A 21,110-nucleotide genomic window follows, 5' to 3' on the forward strand; every position below is an offset into this window, starting at 1 on the left:
CAAGCTGCGTGAGGCAGTGGAAGACAGGAGTACCTGGCATGCTCTGGTCCATGGGGTCACGAAGAGTCAGACACGACTAAATAACTAAACAACAACAACAATCCTAAAACAATTCCAATGAAGTCTAAGCTTCATTGTGGCAAGACGGGGTGTCAGAGAGACAGGTGGTATAAAGCCAGTAGTACAATTACAATGAAATGGAAGTCGTTGGGCATGTGATGACGGCTCACTTTAGAAATGCAACTAAATTAACATACCATATTTTTCGCACCATAGGGCGCACCGGACCATAGGGCGCACATAGTTTAGGGAGACGGAAAACAAGGAAAAATTATTCTGAACCCCAGAAGCCAGAACAGCAAGAGGGATCTGGCTTCCGGGATACCGTGTGGCTGTTCTGGCTTCTGGGGTAACCGCGCCAAGCCTCTTCAGGGCAGCGGGATGAAGGCTCCCCCTGCCTGGAAGAGGCTGCGCAGGGCTAAAGCAGAAGCCAGGACAGACGCGTTGCTCAAGGGGCGCTGCGCCTTCTCTCTCTCTCTGCGCAGCACCTCTCCTTCACAGGAGAGGTGCTGCGCAGAGAGGGAGAAGGGGTAGTGCCCTTCAGGGAAGCTGGAGAAGGAACAGAAGGAGACCCTTCTGTTCCTCCTCGGGCTTTGCTGGACAGGCGCGCCGCTGCGAAGCGGGAGGAGGAACAGAAGGAGACCCTTTTGTTCCTCCTCCGGCTTCTAGGACAGGCGCGTCGCTCAAGGGGCGCTGCGCCTTCTCTCTCTCTCTGCGCAGCGCCTCTCCTTCACAGTAGAGGCGCTGCGCAGAGAGGGAGAAGGGGCAGCGCCCTTCAGCGAAGCTGGAGAAGGAACAGAAGGAGACCCTTCTGTTCCTCCTCCGCTTCCAGGACAGGCGCGTCGGGGCGAAGCCAAGGAGCCTGCATTCGCTCCATAGGACGCACACACATTTCCCCTTCATTTTTGGAGGGGGAAAAAGTGCGTCCTATTGAGCGACAAATACGGTACTCAACATTTCCCCATTCAAAATCAAAGCATGATGCTTCTATGGCATTTTTTGAAACAGAAGTTGCAGCAAAAAAGGAGGTGGGGGGGGACATAACTAACCCCGAAACATATTTAAACAGGAAAAAGAAGCCTGCCAGGGAAATCACCTTTGTGAAAAGCCACCAACAGCTGCTCTCCATGTCCCGCCATGGACACCACAGGGCCAGGGAGGCTGAAGATGTCTTTCTGAACTCCCCCATTCGTGAAGAGGCGGAGGAGAAGGGTGCTTGTGGCACACGCAGCCCAGCCCTGGCCCAAACAAACCGCTTCAATCTCTTCATTCTGCAACATGTCAACTGTCCACTCCTTGTTGGAATCCCAGGAATTAAAATGTATGCAGTGAAGCTTGCTGAAAATGGGAAAAAGTGAGGGGGGAATGGGGAATAAAAAACAAGAAGTGATTAGGGATGTTCAGACTAGAGTCTTTCTGCTGAACGTGTTTTTGGGGTGGGGGGTGGGGTCTTCACCCAATAGTAGCAGTTTTGTTGGAGACTAAATTAAACCAGAATGCTGGTTTGTACTGTTACAAGTTGAAAACATGCTAGGAAAACTGATAACCAATTTATTAATTAGTAAGTCTTCTTTCATTTATCAGCTCCACCTTTTCTTTATTCCTCAGCTGTTCCCTTGAGGTTTTGCACTAAACGAACAGTAACAGTATCTCCAATAGATGTTGCACTAACAACAGCTCTGAGATCCATTCATCCTGATCATGACCACTACAGGTAAACCCCTGGCATGCCAAAAATAGGTTTGGTAGTGGGGTTTTTTAAGAAGTTGTGTTCTTCACAGAAACATTAAAATAAGTGTTACCTCGCTAGCTCCTCAGTGCTCTCGCAGGCTAGCAAAATAGCTTCACTGGAAAGGGCTGCCATTGTGTGATTCAAAGAATTTGGCAAGTGCATAGCGTGATGGATGGCCGTGTCATGGAATTCCACATCAATGGCGTTGTCCTGCTCATCATTATAGCAGCGAATAATACCAATAGAGTTCCACACCTATGGGAGGAACGTCAACAGTAACACTACTTTCAGAAAAGCAACATATAGCCTTCAACATATAGCCTGCTTTCTACTCTGAATGTGTACCAGGTCACCTGGTCTAACTCTAGCAGAGGCTACTACTCTATTCCTAATGCTGGTGGTCAACAAAAGAGGTTTAAAGACTCTCTCAAGGCAAATCTTTAAAAATGTAGTATAAACACCCACAACTGGGAAACACTGGCCTGTGAGTGCTCCAGTTGGAAAACAGCCTTTACCAAAGGTGTCATGGGCTTGAAGACACTCGAACTCAGGACGCAAGGGAGAAACGTGCTAAGAGGAAGGCAAGCTTGGCAAATCCACACCGTGATCAACTCCTGCCCTGGAACCAATGTCCCCACTGTGGAAGGATTTGTGGATCCAGAATTGGCCTCCACAGTCACTTATGGACTCATTGTTAAAACCGTATTTATGGAAGACAATCTTACTCGGCTATGAGTGATCGCCGAAGAAGAATGTTCACACAAATATCAGACAGGCAGGGTATAAATAACAAAATATTTCTGTTACTAAACATTATTACTGGATTTTTGGAAACCACTTTGCAATCCTTTTCTTGAAAAGCAACATACAAAAACGTAAATAAAAATTATACTCTCTCCATTTCCCCCTTAATTAGATGGGGACAACTGGCTGATTATTTTGACATGTTTGGTTTAAAGGGCTGAGGGCAGAAGAAATTTCAAAAAGCAAAGGGGGATGACAATATCACATGCCCAAGAGAGGACTGCAATGTCTGCTGTGAAATGATCTGATAAATGCTGGCCAATATTATACCACAGAGAAGAGTTTAGGCTGCAGTGCAGACATATATTCTACTGTGGTTTATTACTCCAAACAGCAAAAGACAGGGGCAATGTCTGGGAGACCAGGCAAGTTGCTTGCTCCTGTGACATTTCTCTTTTCATTTCTCTCCTTGTAAAGATGGCACCTTATTGATTGAAATTTATTGACCTTCCCTCACTCCTCTGTGGAATTAACACCCCATCACCTTGTTTCTTGGAAGAGGCGGGGAAGAGTCATTCCTACTCACAAAGAAATCTTTTCCACCCCCATTCAGGCAATGAGGTGAGTACATAAACCCTTTCTGGAAGGTTTTTCTGTGCAACAGCAGCCTATGTAGATATGCACTGCTTTAAAAAAGAAAAGAAAAAAGAACTCAGCCCACTCCCCCCCCCAAAGGAGACAACAATTGATGAAGGGACCAATTTATCTGGGAACTGGTACTGTTTTGGGTGACATCACACTCCCTTGAAGGATCAGTTGCATAGCCTGGGGGTACTTCTCGGATCAGTATCACTCTTGGATCTTGAGGTGGGACCACGGCCAAGAGTGCCTTTTCCCAACTTTTTTATTATTATTATTTTAATTCAGCCAAGGAAAAGAAACTCACCATGAAGCGGTGAGTGAGGTGAACCGGAGTGGAGCCAGGCTGGAAGGGCTTTTGCTGAGGAGTTGGCAATGGCCCATCGTAGAAAGGCCTCTGGGTTGATGACAGTGGCAGCAGCGGGGCAAGGCTTTCCTGGTCGTCCTCTTCTTCCTCTTTGTCAAGGCCAGAGTTAGCTTTCAGCAATCCAGTATCTATGCAAGGCAGATAGCTTTGTATCAGTGGCTTAGGAAAGCAAGGGCTTTTTAAAAAAATCTTGCAACACCCACCCCCCAACCAAAGGATATTGTGAGCCAAGCTGGCAGCATCCACGATGTGTCTGCAGTTCCTGCAGTGTTGTCCCCCCCTGCCCCCCATTCCACACACCCATGCTTTGGGAAATTCAAACCTAGGGAGTTCTCATCATCCTCTATTATTGCCCCTCGGTTTCTGGGACGGCCTGATGCCATCATGGGGTCGTCATCATCATCTTCATCGTTCCTCGCAGCTTTGGAACCCCAGTCGTCCCCAACCGAGTCTCTGTTCAGGAAATCCTCGGCGTCGTCCTCATCAAAAAGTTCGTCGTAATCTTTGACACCAGGAGCAGATGCCTAAAGCCATGGTTTAAAAGTTACTGTCAGAAAATCCACATAGTGCTATCAAGAAAACATCACGTTTTATCCTGAAGCCTGCCAAACTCCAGATTTACATGAGTGGATAAGGGTTACCATGCATGATGGGAAAAGATACCGAAAAAGCCAAGAAAGCTTCCAGTTCGTATTACCTTGCAGTTTGATTTCTTTCCATCTACATCACAGACATTCTCAAGTAGTCCCAGATTGCCTTCCATGTCTGTATAAGCAACCTGCCCGCCTTTTGGGTGCCAAGCCAAACCACAGATGGTGTAACTTTTGTCATGCTTCACCCTAAAAAATAATGAAAAACCAGTGTTCTGTGCAGGTTTAAAATCACAATCTGTTAAACCCTCGCTACAGAAAAAAATTGTTTGGCTCACAGGACTTGGACAAATCATTCTTGGCTTAGCAAAGATCACTACAGCAGAACACAAGAACCCTGTGGGAAAACCCTGTGCCATGTATGAGTCCTAATACTGTAATTGTAATCAATTAAGTGAGAAACATACACACTAGACCTCCTGAGCTCATCAAACCTTCTCAATGTGCTACGTCCTTCTGAATCATATGTAGTTAAGAACAATTCTAATTGGTTCTTACTAAGGCAGATGAATCACATGCGGCCTGTGCAACCCAAATCGCTATGCTCAGGCAGGCCCAACACCCAACTAAAAATTAATGTGGCCCGTTTGCAGTTTGCACGGCTGATATACACAGAGGAATGTCTTAGGTCCATGGGCCTGAAATTCCACATTCCTGCTCTAGGGCATCGGGATTTTTCACCCAATCCAAGTTGCCCCAATTTACTTAGGATTTTTTCTCCCAAAAACAATCCCAGTTCAAAATTTTCCAGAAAATCCACACCCCTGAGCACTGCAGTACAAAGAGGCTAACAGTTATGATTGCAGGGAATGGAGATGGCACAATGAAAACAAGGCAGGCATCTGTCCTGTCATAAGCTGCTTCACCTCTAGATTAAACCAACGGTAAGCAAAAGCTAATAATAATAATAATAATAATAATAATAATAATAATAATAATAATAATAATAATAAAAAATTTATTTATATCCCGCCCTCCCCAGCTAAAGCTGGGCTCAGAGCGGCTAACAGTAAAGTAGTACAGCATTCTAAAGAGGGCCAAATGAGGGCCAAATGTTCATTTCATAGGCCTGTGGCTTCCAATTGCTCTCTTAATAATTGTTCTACTTTGTGTAAGATCATCTTTACAAGACACATTATGAAAACTACAGGCACCTCTCTAAGCACTCCTGGCTGTCCACATTCCAAATGACTATCCAGCCACCAACACTTCCTGCTGCCAGATACTGTCCACACGGAGACCAGGCTACAACATTGAAGGGCTGGTAGACAAAGGGAAAAATAAAGATGTGTCATTAACTGCAGAACACGTTGAACAATCTCACTTTCATTTTGGGCACCAAGCAACTGTACTGATTATTAATTCTTTGTGAGAAAAGAAAGCATCTATATTGGGATTTTCTAAGCAAACCGAAAGGCAAAACAGATGTATGAAGATACTGGGCACTCGTTTCAACTTTTAATTTATCATCCTTGCAAGGGATGAGGAGCCTTGTATTTAAGGGGGGGAAACACCCTGTATCTTATATAAATATGAAAGTTGAGAAACTATTTCCAGTTGCCACAGCCACTGCCCAGTCCTATGAAATGTCAGGTTCTATTTTACAATTCTAACATTTGGAAAGAAAATTAATATCCCACAGTAATAATAATAATAATAATAATTTATTATTTATACCCTGCCCATCTGGCTGGGTTTCCCCAGTCACTCTGGGCGGCTTCCAACAAAACACTAAAATACAATAACCTATTAAACATTAAAAGCTTCCCTAAACAGGGCTGCCTTTAGATGTCTTCTAAAAGTTTGGTAGTTATTTTTCTCTTTGACATCTGGTGGGAGGGCGTTCCACAGGGGGGGTGCCACTACCGAGAACGCCCTCTGCCTGGTTCCCTGTAACTTGGCTTCTTGCAGCGAGGGAACCGCCAGAAGGCCCTCGGCGCTGGACCTCAGTGTCCGGGCAGAACGATGGAGGTGGAGACGCTCCATCAGTTATACTGAACCGAGGCCGTTTAGGGCTTTAAAGGTCAGCACCAACGCATTCCATTGTTCTGCTATGCACTCTGTGCTTACCTGAGCAATGATGCATGTATCTATAGGAAGGACTATTAGGCCTAGTTTCCTTTGGTTAAGAGTGAAAGACTGAGTGCACTTGAAACTGAACAGTACCTTTGCAATGAATTGTTTATATATATGCACAGGATACTGAGAGCAAGTAGACTCTTTTCAGCAAGTGGTACAACCACTAATACTGTATCAGGTTTCCAAAGGGAAACTGCTATATCCCAAGGATGTTTGCAGCACAATACTATACAGGTCTGCGCAGAGGTAAATTTCACTGAATTCAAAGAGACTTACGCTCCCAGGTCAGGAGATACAGGATTCCCTGCAGGTAGACTGCTCATTTAGAAAAGCATATCATAGCCATCCGGGAGCGATCAGTTTAACAATGGATAGCCAGCACTTCTTTCATGTGTCAGGAAAGCCCTCTTCTTACAATACGTACAGATTGAATAGCAAGCACCTGGAGGATACCAACCTGTGTGACGGACTTATCCAACAGATCTACTTGATGATCCCAGGTTTCTCGTCTGTATAATTTAACCACTTTCTCTACTGGAACAGCAAGCAACTATTCAGAGGGGGAAATGTTTTGTTTTTAATAATAATAGTTTTATTATTTATACCCCACTCATCTGACTAGGTTTCCCTGCAAATCTCAATTACAAAATGAGTTCCAGTTTTGTGGCTTTAGTTATAAAAGTATTTTTAAGCCACAGTGTCGTAAAATATCAAGGCAGAGTAAAACAATAAAAGAACACGGTTAAAAACAATATGATGTTTGATAAGGAAGCACTGATGCTTCATTCATTTTGGAAGGAACTCACTAGACACAGAGCATTGTACACAGAATGCATTGTATGGGTTCTGTCCTGTTCCAACAAAGCCGAGAGGCCAGCCTGTGGCAACAATCTGAGTCAGAAAAAGCAGGACAGCTCTCATGGCTAAGACTGCAAACCCTCAGGAGCAATGGAGATTGATCCAATGAATGTCTGAAATCAGCCAAGCACATGCATACTACAGCAGCTATACCGAGTACCAGTCTTCCACAATGCTGCTTGCCATGAGAAGCATGGCACTGCCCTCTGGCAAACATGACAAGTAGCCACCCTTCCTCCCAAATTTGAAGCTACAGAGGTGGCCAAAGATTTTTCTGAGCAAAAGATTAGCAAGAGTTATAAGTTACTTTTGGTTGCCCTTTTTGCTTTGTGAAAAGAGCAACCAATAAATGTAATTAATCGTGATCATCTATTGTATGGGAAGAGGCTCCTGTGCCATTTCATATGTTGCCCACTCTCTGCATCTGCATTACTTAGAAGACACAGCATTTATGATTACGACAGCAGCACCTTCACCAACACTCGCCATCCTTAATCCTGAGCAGGGCTCTGCCACTGTTCCACATGTTGGATTTCTAAACACTCAGCTGCTACATCTCCACTGCACAGTGGCATCAGGGCAGGTTGATTTTCAGAGGAACAACAATTTGAAAAGAAGAGATTCTAACACATTTCCCTACCCATTGCTTTTCCAAATTTGCACACACACGGATTAAAACACATAAAGACAACTTGTTACCTTTCCTGTTTTGGGTTGCCACGCATGTCTACATATTGTTTTTGCATTCACCACATCATTACACTTCTGCAGCAATGGCCAGTTTGTCTCACAACTCTGGAAGCAAAATAAGTTAATAATGGTTATCCATCTTGAGATGAACTCTTTCTAAATATGAGATTCAGGTAGATAGCTGTGTTGGTGTGACGCAGTCAAAATAAATAAATAAATAAATTAAATAAAATGTCCAATAGCACCTTAATAATAATAATAATAATTTTTTATTTATACCCCGCCCTCCCCAGCCAAGGCCGGGCTCAGGGAGGCTAACAAGCAATAATAAAACAAGTTGAATGAATACAACTTAAAAACAAGATTAAAATACAACATTAAAATATTGAAACATTAAAATATTAAAATGCAGCCTCATCACAGGAGGAGAAAGGAAAAAGGAAAAAAGAACTAAGTTTATTCTTCGTATAAACTTTCATGTGCACGCACACTTCTTCAGATACTTAGCTGGTCTCTAAGGTGCTACTGGACATTTATTTTATTTTTTATTTAAATGTGATGAGTTTTAGATGAAGCGGGGTGCAATATAAGTTCCCACCCAGGAAGGACAAATAGCCACAGTGGATCCACAGCCTGGGAGAATCGAAAAAAAGGTCTTCAACTATGCCAGTTAAGTATCTCTACATAGTGCTACTCAAACTTTGAGATCATTAGGAACTTCGAGAAGTGAAATGGAGACACTTCCATCCCTTAACTGGAATGTTTCTTTAAAATGTCTGAACACGGTTGGTGTGGGTAATGACATGTAGGACAAGCCATAAATTTGAATGATTTGGTAAATATGTACTCTATGAACCTGCTGTCTTCACAGTATATGTTCCTGGTTGCCTGAGTAGCCTGTGACCATTTTTCCTGTAAAGAAACACTCTCTTCCAGAAGGCGTGGGCCCTCTTGCACTAAACACAGAAGGGGGCAGTTTTTCTAAGAGCACGAAAACGTTAATATCTGAACACAGACAATGGGAGTTGGTATGAGGTCAATGCAGACATGAGAGAAATAAAATTTAAAAACCTACTTAAGCATCTCTTGTGGTAAAATTCCAGGTTTAACTCCAAGAAGTGGCATTTTACCTGCTCTGAAATTTTCCATACTCTGACCGACCCGTCACAGCTTGCCGATGCCTGTGCAAGGAAACATTTTTAGAGAGTCATTAGCCTCTGACCAACCAGCAAAGTACTACTGCATTAAGGTTTACATTTAAAACAGCAGCAAACAGTATCCTAAACATATTATGCAATCAAACGTTCGTGGACATACTGGTCTTCAAATGCATTAGCCTTTAAGGTGCGCTTGATGTTTTCCTATCAAGTGTTGGAATAAATAGTTGAAAAAATCAAGTCTGAATTTGATTTTCATATTATCTTTTCTACTTTTTAGCATAGTTACAGTTTCATGAAGTCACTTCGCCAGTGCCACATCATTCATTCATATATATATATATATATATATGCAGGTTTTGGTGTCCTCGGGTGTCTTCCCGTGTAAAAGTTGGGGTGTCTAGGCGACGTTTCGACGAGGTCTCACTCGTCATCTTCAGGCTGGTGCTTTCGGCTTCTTGTTACTGGAACAGAGCGGGATCTCAATGTTTGAGTTCCTATAAATACTGTAGAGGGGGTGTGGTGTCTAGCCTCCAATGTTCTGGGCAGAGAGGAAGTTCCCAGGCTAGTGTGCCTTTTCTTCTTTTGTTCCTTAATTACTTGAGAGATACCTTGAGTGATTTCTTGAGTGATATCCTGAGTACCACTTAGGTGGGTCATTAGGTGTGGATTAGTTGCTAAAGTCTTTGTGTCTTGACCTCTTGAACTTTGTGAAGAGTTTTCCTGAGAAGATGGCTGTATTGCACTTAGTTGTGCTTTGGCTTGGCTTCGTGTATAGGGGCGAGCTGTGGTTTTGTGGCTTGTGTCAGCCAGATCTGTGTAGGGATTGCAGGGGGGTGCAGCATCCGGAGGTGCCACCATGGATTGGCTACTGGATTCCTGTACCCGTGAAAATCTACGAAAGCATATATATATATATATATATATATGCAGGTTTTGGTGTCCTCGGGTGTCTTCCCGTGTAAAAGTTGGGGTGTCTAGGCGACGTTTCGACGAGGTCTCACTCGTCATCTTCAGGCTGGTGCTTTCGGCTTCTTGTTACTGGAACAGAGCGGGATCTCAATGTTTGAGTTCCTATAAATACTGTAGAGGGGGTGTGGTGTCTAGCCTCCAATGTTCTGGGCAGAGAGGAAGTTCCCAGGCTAGTGTGCCTTTTCTTCTTTTGTTCCTTAATTACTTGAGAGATACCTTGAGTGATTTCTTGAGTGATATCCTGAGTACCACTTAGGTGGGTCATTAGGTGTGGATTAGTTGCTAAAGTCTTTGTGTCTTGACCTCTTGAACTTTGTGAAGAGTTTTCCTGAGAAGATGGCTGTATTGCACTTAGTTGTGCTTTGGCTTGGCTTCGTGTATAGGGGCGAGCTGTGGTTTTGTGGCTTGTGTCAGCCAGATCTGTGTAGGGATTGCAGGGGGGTGCAGCATCCGGAGGTGCCACCATGGATTGGCTACTGGATGGTGTCAGTAATTCATCTGTGGAGAGGGTCTGGGTTTGGGTCTGGTGTGGTTGAATCATGGAAGCCATCGAGATAGAGAAACACCCTCACAACATGAACAAGCGTGACGACACATCCCGCTTGCCAGACATCTGGAAATTAGCCCTCCCCACAAAAACTGACACCAGATCCAGAGGCACACAGAACGCCAACACCAATCAACCACACCAGACCCAAACCCAGACCCTCTCCACAGATGAATTACTGACACCATCCAGTAGCCAATCCATGGTGGCACCTCCGGATGCTGCACCCCCCTGCAATCCCTACACAGATCTGGCTGACACAAGCCACAAAACCACAGCTCGCCCCTATACACGAAGCCAAGCCAAAGCACAACTAAGTGCAATACAGCCATCTTCTCAGGAAAACTCTTCACAAAGTTCAAGAGGTCAAGACACAAAGACTTTAGCAACTAATCCACACCTAATGACCCACCTAAGTGGTACTCAGGATATCACTCAAGAAATCACTCAAGGTATCTCTCAAGTAATTAAGGAACAAAAGAAGAAAAGGCACACTAGCCTGGGAACTTCCTCTCTGCCCAGAACATTGGAGGCTAGACACCACACCCCCTCTACAGTATTTATAGGAACTCAAACATTGAGATCCCGCTCTGTTCCAGTAACAAGAAGCCGAAAGCACCAGCCTGAAGATGACGAGTGAGACCTCGTCGAAACGTCGCCTAGACACCCCAACTTTTACACGGGAAGACACCCGAGGACACCAAAACCTGCATTCCTGTACCCGTGAAAATCTACGAAAGCATATATATATATATATACACACACACACACACACACACACGAGAGAAAAATTTTGTTTGAAGGCACTCTTAAAAGAAATGGTTGAGTATTTCCAAAGCCATGACAAAATCTCATTTTTAAAAAGTGATAATGAACACTATAAACTTTTATTAACATCTGACTGTCGTGTCTCTCCCCAAAGAATGCTGAAAGTCATAGTTATATAGGTTATTCTGTGCTCTATATATGTCACAAAGTAATTTTAGTTTTGAATTTTTAAATTATTAATTTATTCCATTAAGGAGGTTTTACAAAAACCACCTTAATTAAAATGTGTGATCCACTTTTAAGAGACACGAGGAGAAAAAGTCCACTGGAAAAGTTGTTACCAGAAAAGTGTTCTTTGGATCGAATGACACACTTAGAACAGGTGCGTCATGTCCTCGAAATGTCCTTTGCTGGCTGCTGTCAGTTACTTCCACAATCTTCACCAGGAAGTCACTAGGGATAAGCATAATACTACTATTAGGAGCTGTGCTATATAATGAAAACTTGAAGATCTAACTTTTATTGGAATAAATGAAGCTGTATTTTTTCCATTTAGAAATGACTCAATTACAATTACAGTGCAGATGTACCCTATTTTTCGTCCTATAGGGCGCACCGGCCCATAGGACACACCTCGGGTTTTTGGGGAGGAAATGAATAAAAAAAAATTCCCCCCCAGCCGTGGCTGCCGCCCCAAGCCTTGCACACGCCTGCCCGAAGCACGGGGCACCCTCCGAGTGCTTCGGGCTGCAGGCTGCCGCCCCAAGCCTCGCGCGCCCGGCGGGACCTTCCACCGGGCGTGCAAGGCTTGCGGACACTCGCCTGAAGCACGGGGCTGCAGGCTGCTGCCCGCAAGCCTTGTGAGCCTGCGGGAACTCCTGCCGGGCTTGCAAGGCTTGCGGATAGCTTCCTGAAGCCTGGAGAGCGAGAGGGGTCGGTGTGCACCGATGCCTCTCGCTCTCCAGGCTTCAGCGAAAGCCTGCATTCGCCCCATAGGACGCACACACATTTCCCCTTCATTTTTGGAGGGGAAAAAGTGCGTCCTATGGGGCGAAAAATACGGTACTTTTTAAAAGGCACTGCATGTTTCTACGCAAGTGTGGGCACACAATTACTCTACCACAGAAAAAATTAACCTCTGTTCAATCTCTGCAATTCAGAGATTCATTTGTGTTATCAAACATTATAGACATAAAAACCATTTTCATAATGCATATTAAAACTGTTGATTATGATGAACTACTAACTCTGACAAATTGTCTTCCTGCCATGAGCCCCTCAAGGCAATTACAACAAATTGATCTAATTTAAAATGACAATTAAGGACTCTTGAGAACCACCTCCACAAATATCACCTGCAAATGCTTATAACAAGAGCAAGAGGTAGAAAAATGGCAGTAAAAGTCGGCTGGAGTGCTTTAAGCTAACCTTCAGAAACTCAGTAAAGTGATAACTTATATCGTACACACTCTTCTGCAGCCTGCATTAAATTAGGTACAGCCAGACTCACTTCTCCACCAGATCAGTGCAAGAATGTAGACAGCTTCCTATGAGCAAAGCTGATGTGTTTTTCTCAAGGGAATGCCAATTACAGTGGTGCCCCGGAAGACGAATGCCTCGCAAAACGAAAAACGCGCAAGACAAAAGGGTTTTTTCGGTTTTTGCGTCGCTTCGCTAGACGATTTTCCCTATGGGCTAAGCCGTTAACCGCAAGATGAAGAGACTTGCGGAACGGATTAATTTCGTCTTGCGAGGCACCACTGTATATGTAGAGAGAATATACAATGTTCTTGCAACAATCCCAACCTTAAATACAATCAGCAGAGCATGCAAACTTTTTTCCTATCATACATGAACAGAATATTAAAACAATGTCTTCTATCCAAGGTTGCTGGTATTCAAAAGTCATAGGGAAAGCCGTTTGTGTGTCTTTTCCTTCTACTTCAGAGTCAAATTACCTGGATCCAGCAGCTACTTTGCTCCCATCAGCACTGAAAACTACATGGTTTGCATTCATTGTGAAGCGTGTCAGGATACCATCTGGAGCACCCTCTGGGAATGTATGGATCTGGACAGTATTGTTAGAGACTGCCGTAATCAATCTTCCATTCTACAAATAAAGCAATGGGAGGGTCAGGTGAACATCTACTGACTCCAGGAGCAGTTCATTCCACTTCAACCGGCTCCCACGTAACCATCCAGCCACAGCTTCCAAACATCTGATCAGTGTGTCTGGGGCCGAGTCAGGATGGCCATCCATCAACAGACAGAGTTGGGTGTCATCAGCATACTCATGGCAGTCCAACCCAAAACTCCGGACAAGCTGGGCTAGGGGGCACATTAAGATGTTGAAAAGCACCGGGGAGAGTATCACACCCTGCAGCACTCCACACACCAAGGAGTGGCACGACAACAGCTCCCCCCCACAAACGCCACCCTCTGCCCCCAACCAGAGAGGAACAAGTGCAGCCATTGAAGGACTGTGCCCTGGATCCCCACATCGGTGAGGCAGTGGTCCAGGAGTTCGTGATCAACCATGACGAAGGCTGCTGACAGGTCTAAAAGAATCAGCAGCCCCGACCCGCCTCGATCCAGCTGCCTACGGAGATCATCTGTTAGGGCGACCAGAGCTGTTTCAGTCGCATGACCAGAGCGGAAGCCAGATTGGAATGGATCCAGAGCTGATGTTTCATCCAGAAACCCACCAAGCTGTTCAGCAACCGCTCTCTCAATCGCCTTACCCAGGAACGGAAGATTTGAAACCGGGTGGTAATTGGATAGATCTAAAGGATCTAATGATGTTTTTTTTAAGAGCAGACTCACCACTGCCTCCTTCAATTCCCCTGGGAATGTCCCAGTGCCAAGGGACAAATTGATGGTATCCCCTTTTCAGTACTAATAAAGTTGTCAATACATTTCAGGGTGAATATACTTATTACTCAGCTGGGCTCAAAGACTGGCCATGGTGGAGAATGGGGAGAGGCCATTCCTACCCCCCCCCCATTTATGTTCCCTTGGCAGATATGGGCTTGGGAATGTCCTTACATGGATTACAAATTACAGTTAAATCTATTTCTAGGGAAATCCATATATATATGCACAATTGTAAAATTAACAACCATTGTAAAATTACCTCTTCAAAATACTTTCCATGTAAGAATAGCAAGCATCAGTCTAGACCAGGCATAGGCAAACTTGGCCCTCCAGATGTTTTGGGACTACAACTCCCATCATCCCTAGCTAACAGGACCAGTGGTCAGGGATGATGGGAACTGTAGTCCCAAAACATCTGGAGGGCCAAGTTTGCCTATGCCTGGTCTAGTTACGTACTATAATTGGATGCTGTATCAGATTAGCCACTAAAGCACAAATTCAGTAACGACATGAGGTTGGGAGCAGCAAACACGAGTCCCAGGGCCAAATTGGTAAGAGGGAAATAGTAAAATGGTCACCGTAAACACACAACAGCACAATAACTTTAATGCTGACGGTGTTACAAGTAGCCAGGTAAATTTGCAAGCGCAGTATAACCAGCCTTTAATAAAAGATAAAGATTTGAAAAATTTAGGGGGTGATTTTCTTATAATAGTAGTCTCATTTGAGGCTAATAATAATAATAATAATAATAATCTCAATTATAAGTATCAATTGAGTTGCTTTAACTTGCTGTAGTCACAAGAGGGCAGACTTGGGCAAGGTTTCACAAATAAAATACTTATTAAAAACTGCAGTCTATCAAATTTAACAAAATGATAATATTGCAATGAAGAAAGTCTTGTTAAACTTTGAAACAAGAGCCCAACTTAAATTAACAAAATAAAATGTAGTGCAAATATTGTTTCAGAAAGGAGTTGCTGATGCCGAACATGTGGATTTGTATTGCTAATGTTTTACTCATCTTTTCCTATTTTTCCATTAAAACAGGAAACATAAAATAATTATTTTGTTTAAAGAAACGTTCCACCCAACTCTAAATGCATCTACTGTCTGCTGGTGTTAAAACAGAAGACCAGAGGTCAGCAAACTTTTTCAGCAGGGGGCCGGTCCACTGTCCCTCAGATCTTGTGGGGGCCCGGACTATATATTGGGGGGGGTGAACAAATTCCTATGCCCCACAAATAACCCAGAGATGCATTTTAAATAAAAGCATACATTCTACTCATGTAAAAATCCGTGGGCCAGATTGAGAAGGTGATTGGGCCGAATTTGGCCTCTGGGCCTTAGTTTTCCTACCCATGCAGAAGACGATACAAATGATGTGATACCTATTTCAATCAAGAAAGCAGTTTTGAACACCCTGCACAACACTGAAAAGAAAGTTGCTACAGCAGAAGTTTTTACTTGTCTAACAAGTTCACACAAACAATTTACAGCACAGACAGCCTAGGTGAATGAAGAGAACCAGCTGTTCTAATTTACAAAAGCTTTTGTGCCTAGTCATAATTCTCATGTCACAGGTAATCAAGTCAGTGGCTATATTCAATCCTGACATAATAGACTGCATAGCAGAAGCAACAGGTTGCTCAAATGTTGCTGACTTCCTATCAGTATAAAGCAGAGCTGTGAAAATGACCTCATTGTAGGTATTGCCTAATGCACAAGGCCTATTTGATGACACTACTTTTACAAAGGAGCCCTACACACATACTGGATGAACCAGAATATCTCTAATTTCCCACTGAATAGTTCATAACTGCAGTACCTTGAGAGCAAACGAGTAGGCCTTTTCTCCCACGTTAATTGACTTGGGGTCATTGTCATCCAGGCTTTCCCAAATCCTGACATCTCCATCACTGCCGCATGTTACAATACAGCTATTCAAAGAAACAAGATCAATCTTACACAAACATGTACGAAACTGTATCAAAATTCTTCACAGTTTTCACTAAAGTAAAACAGTGGTGGAAGTTTCTCTGCAAACGCTTTCATTCCTCAGAAACAATATACAGTGGTACCTCGGAAGTTGAATGGAATCCGTTCTGGAAGTCCGTTCGACTTCCACAACATTTGGAATCTAAGGCGCGGCTTCCGATTGGGTGCAGGAAGCTCCTGCAGCCAATCAGAAGCTGAGGAAGTCGCGTCAGGACATTTGGGTTCCAAAGAACGCTCGCAAACCAGAGCACTCACTTCCAGGTTTGTGGCGTTTGGGAGCCAAAACATTCAACTCGCAAGGCGTTCGGGATCCAAAGTACGACTGTAAATTGATCACAAGAAGAAGGTGCTAGCTTTGGTGTGTCAACAGTCACTATGGATGACACTGTAAAAAGATGAGGTGTCCTACTAAATTTCAGGTGACTACTTCACATCTCAACCTTATAGATTATGGTGATAAAACAAGGCATAAGGAAAGAGGCAATCTCTTGAATATATGCAAAAACCCCAACCTTGGCCATACAATTAAACCACATGACTTTCCCCAAAGAATCCTGGGAAACCCTCACAGAACTACAATTCCCAACAAACTGCAGTCCCCGGGATTCTTTAGCTGAAGTCATGTGGTTTAAATGAATGGTGCATAGTAGGCAAATTGCTTTCTCCCTCATGAATTTAACTATCAGTGGTTACTTACCACAATGGGTATATAACACCGGTCTTGAAAGACCTACATTGGCTCCCAGTACGTTTCCGAGCACAATTCAAAGTGTTGGTGCTGACCTTTAAAGCCCTAAACGGCCTCGGTCCAGTATATCTGAAGGAGCGTCTCCTCCCCCATTGTTCTGCCCGGACACTGAGGTCCAGCTCCGAGGGCCTTCTGGCGGTTCCCTCAATGCGAGAGGCCAAGTTACAGGGAACCAGGCAGAGGGCCTTCTCGGTAGTGGCACCCGCCCTGTGGAACGCCCTCCCATCAGATGTCAAAGCGATAAACATCTACCTAACATTCAGAAGACATCTGAAGGCAGCCCTGTTCAGGGAAGTTTTTAATATGTGACATTTTAGTGTATCTTTCATCTTTGTTGGAAGCCGCCCGGAGTGGCTGGGGAGACCCAGCCAGATGGGCGGGGTACAAATAATAAATTATTATTATTATTATTATTATTATTATTATTATTATTATTATATATGTGCTGCCTCCATAGTCTGAGGCAGTATGCTTCTAAATAACAGCTGCTGGAAACTACAAAGGGGAAACTGATGTTCTGCTCGGGTCCTGCTTACGGATTTCCTACAGTCATCTGGTCAGTCACTCTGAGAACAGGATGATGAACTAAACGAGCCATGAGCCTGATGCAGGAGGGCAGTTCTTATAAATTTGGCACCAATTAAATCCATTTTTGCAGAGTTCAAACTACATCACTCTAAAAAAGGACAGCACCCTGGCTAAGTGCATCTGTTTTGGCCACCGGGCCATGACAGTGTGTCCTCATTCCTCTGTTGCTTTTCACTGCCCTGCCACCTGGCAGAAAAAGATGAATGTAGAATCTGCTTGCACTGAGATCATGCAAATCCATCTGTGCATGACTGTACTATTCCTAGTTGTCAATGGAGTATTCAGTTCCACACAATGCTGGAGTTCCCTTGTAATTCGGCAGCAATCATTCAGATGGGATAGGCAATAAAGGCACAACATCACTTTGACCCATAGCATAAACAAAAATCTTTGGGTCTTAAGAATTATGAAGTCATTTATTTGTTCCTCACATGAAACTAACACTGTGGGAAGCCAATAACAATCACTTCCTGCCATCTATGCCAGGAATGGGGGACCTATGATCCTTCACATGTTGCAGGACTCCAAACCCCACCAGTCTTAGCCAGCATTGCCAATGGCTAGTGATGTTCTAGATTCAGGTAGGTAGCCATGTTGGTCTGATGCAGTAGAAATATATATAAAAATTAAAAAAAATGTCTAGTAGCACCTTCTTGTTGTTTAGTCGTGTCCAACTCTTCATGACCCCATGGACCAGAGCACGCCAGGCACTCCTGTCTTCCATTGCCTCCCGCAGCTTGGTCAAACTCATGCTGGTAGCTTGGAGAACACTGTCCCACCATCTCGTCCTCCGTCATCCCCTTCTCCTTGGGCCCTCCATCTTTCCCAACATCAGAGTCTTTTCCAGGGAGTCTTCTCTTCTCATGAGGTGGCCAAAGTACTGGCACCTCAGCTTCAGGATCTGTCCTTCCAGTGAGCACTCAGGGCTGATTTCCTTAAGAATGGATAGGTTTGATCTTCTTGCAGTTCATGGGACTGACACGAAAGCTCATACCAAGAACAAATTTAGTTGGTCTCTAAGGTGCTACTAGACAATTTTTATATTTTTTTATATATGGCTAGTGATGTTGTGAGTCATCTGGAGGGCTACAGGTTACCCATCCCCAACATATACATACATTGTGTGTGTGTACATTAATCACATGCAACTGGGCCCTCAGTCACTTACCTCCCAATGTCATCAAAGCAAACATCTGTGTGACCTTCTGTGTGGCCGTATCTCATTGGCTTTTGTGACAAAGGCATATTCTTTATCTAGATTACAAAGTTAAAAAGGGCTTCAAGCAAAACAATTACAAGTGATTAACAGGTTTTTGAGTTCAAAAATCACCAAACCTACAATTACGTTCAAACTATTTTTATTTTTTAATATAACGTCATTAACCTGCATGAAATTTTACAGTGTAACACAGCCAAAAGATTACCTGTAGAAGCTTACTACCTAATTTTAGGCTGGGGGTGTGTGAATGGGGAAGTGGAGAGGCAATAGTAATAGGTAAAGGAAAGGTAAAGGGACCCCTGACCATTAGGCCCAGTCGCAGACGACTCTAGGGTTGCGGCGCTCATCTTGGTAACATATACAGTAATGCCTACAGACTGCAATGTCATTATAAAGAATCTCAGTTACTATACTATGGACAACTGTATTAGTCCTTTTTCATCATTTTGCCACAGACAGAATTCTTTAGGATAGGAAAAAGTCAATAACTTATTCCGTATGTTATGAAGGCTTGGCTATTATTAGACTCCTTTCCTTTCTTTGTCTTGTTATGCTTACATTTTCTTCCGTCAGCAGCCCCTCGACGAAATCTCCAAATGGGCGGTTTTCTAATCGGTGCCAGTGGTTTGAGGTAGAGGTAAAAGCAGTGCAATTCTAGATTCAGTGACCTGCAGTGAAAGCGTATAGTCCTGTAAATTCAAAAACCACAGTGGGACATACATGCAAGGCAATAAATCATAACCATCATCACCATCATCACAACATTAGGAGGGTTTCTTTCACAAAGAAGACAAGAAGCAATGACATGGGTAGTGCAAATACTTTGGATTACACTGTTTAGAAGCACACCTGTTGTAAAGGTATCAGCCATACAGGTGACTCTTCACTCAAGGAGTTGCCAGGCTCCTGCTTAATCTCTTAGGAGGGCACCAAATTCCCAGGATCCCAGCTTGGCTGCCACTTAATCCGAAACAACTTGCACCCAATGCTGTTTTGTTTGAAAGGGGGAGGGTTCCCCGCAAAGTTTGCTACTTGGGAGAGGTGAAGAATGGAGAGAGAGAGAAAGGAAGTCAGAGAGAGAGCAATCATCTCTTCTCCCAACCCCTTTTTCTGCTGGAGCACAAAAAAAGGGAAAAGGAGCAGCGAGGAGACATCAAGAAATAGGAGTGGGGTGGCAGCCCACTTCTAGGCAGGCAAGAAAAACAACAGATATGTCAATGGCAGGAGTTCAGAAATAGAGGGGGAAGAGGGGCAAGTGGGGGTAGCTGCTCTTCTCTTTATCTGCAAGCCTCCTTGAGTCCCTGTCTGGGGAAAAGGTGGGGTAACAAAATAAATAATAATAATAATAATAATAGCAGGTCCTTGTTTTTTAGGGGGGTTGCTTGCCCCTCACCATAATAATAATAGCAGGGCCTTGCTGGGGGGGTCGCTTGCCCCTCTCTGCAAAATAAATAATAATAATATAAATATAAATAATATTAGGTCCTTGTTCAGGGGGTCGCTTGCCCCTCTCCACAAATAAAAATAAAAAATCAGGTCCTTGTTCAGGGGGTCGCTTGCCCCTCTCCACAAATAATAATAATAATAATAATAATAATAATAATAATAATAATAATAACAATAATAATAATAGGTCCTTGTTCAGGGGGTTGCTTGCCCCTCTCCACAAATAATAATAATAATAATAATAATAATAATAATAATAATAAAGTCCTTGTTCAGGGGGTTGCTTGCCCCTCTCCACAAATAAAAATAAAAAATCGGGTCCTAGTTTAGTGGGGTCGCTTGCCCCGCTCCACAAATAATAATAATAATAATAGGTCCTTGTTCAGGGGGTCGCTTGCCCCTCTCCACAAATAATAATAATAATAGTAATAGTAGTAGGTCCTTGTTTGTGGGGGGGGGATCGCTTGCCCCTCACCCCCCGACCCCCTCGTGGCGCCGCCGATGGGGGCAGCCTGAGGTAACAAATCCCCCCCCCCTTTTGCGAAGGGGCGCTTCTTCCTCCCCTTTTTCTTCCTCCTCCTCCGCTTCTCTTTTGGGGGGATTGAGGAGAGAAACAGCCCCCCCCCCAAACACAGCCCGGCCCCCAACAGCGCCCCCCCCCCCCGCTCCTCACCGCGACACGGAGGCCCCGGCCTCTCCTTCTTCCCGCGCTCTGGGCCTGAGGCGGAGCCGGCGTGAGGCGTCAGAGTCCCGGCCTCCCTCTCCTCTCCGCCTCCCGCTCCTCCTCCTTCCCGGGCCGGCCGGATCCTCCGAGACCCTGATGGGGGGCGGAGGAGGCGCCTGAGGTGACCGGGCCGCCTGGCACCGAGCGAGGGAGGAGAAGGAGGAGAAGAGGCGGCGGCGCGGGAGGAGGAGGAGAAGCGCCTCTGCGCGGCCGGGAGACGGACGAGGAGGGCGGGCAGCAGCTGGCCGGG

The 21,110-nt window shown here is 44.3% G+C and overlaps 2 protein-coding genes across 4 annotated transcripts in view; one reads left to right on the forward strand and one right to left on the reverse strand.

Moving 5' to 3' along the window:
* Positions 1-20,856, reverse strand: part of WDHD1 (WD repeat and HMG-box DNA binding protein 1) — a 35,880-nt gene extending 15,024 nt beyond the window's left edge. The window contains exons 1-15 of one of the 3 annotated variants that reach the window (XM_083731851.1): positions 20,810-20,856; positions 19,249-19,358; positions 18,640-18,725; positions 15,966-16,077; positions 13,222-13,373; positions 11,605-11,716; positions 8,950-9,000; positions 7,829-7,924; positions 6,729-6,821; positions 5,347-5,453; positions 4,240-4,381; positions 3,865-4,066; positions 3,483-3,670; positions 1,863-2,047; positions 1,157-1,398 (exon numbers count right to left, since the gene is read on the reverse strand). In XM_083731851.1, the coding sequence (XP_083587977.1) occupies positions 1,157-1,398; positions 1,863-2,047; positions 3,483-3,670; positions 3,865-4,066; positions 4,240-4,381; positions 5,347-5,453; positions 6,729-6,821; positions 7,829-7,924; positions 8,950-9,000; positions 11,605-11,716; positions 13,222-13,373; positions 15,966-16,077; positions 18,640-18,716 (1,759 nt within the window). In that variant the 5' untranslated portion in view covers positions 18,717-18,725; positions 19,249-19,358; positions 20,810-20,856. Of the gene's footprint in view, positions 1-1,156; positions 1,399-1,862; positions 2,048-3,482; positions 3,671-3,864; positions 4,067-4,239; positions 4,382-5,346; positions 5,454-6,728; positions 6,822-7,828; positions 7,925-8,949; positions 9,001-11,604; positions 11,717-13,221; positions 13,374-15,965; positions 16,078-18,639; positions 18,726-19,248; positions 19,380-19,539; positions 19,648-20,809 lie in introns of those variants that run through there. The other 2 variants (XM_083731852.1, XM_083731853.1) reach the window with 2 other exon arrangements.
* The window catches only part of CGRRF1 (cell growth regulator with ring finger domain 1), a 451,182-nt gene that overhangs the window by 251,493 nt on the left and 178,579 nt on the right, over positions 1-21,110 (forward strand). The gene's annotated exons all lie outside the window — the stretch shown is intronic.

The sequence above is a fragment of the Podarcis gaigeae genome (assembly GCF_964106915.1).
Source record: "Podarcis gaigeae genome assembly, chromosome: 1".
Lineage (NCBI taxonomy): Eukaryota > Metazoa > Chordata > Lepidosauria > Squamata > Lacertidae > Podarcis > Podarcis gaigeae.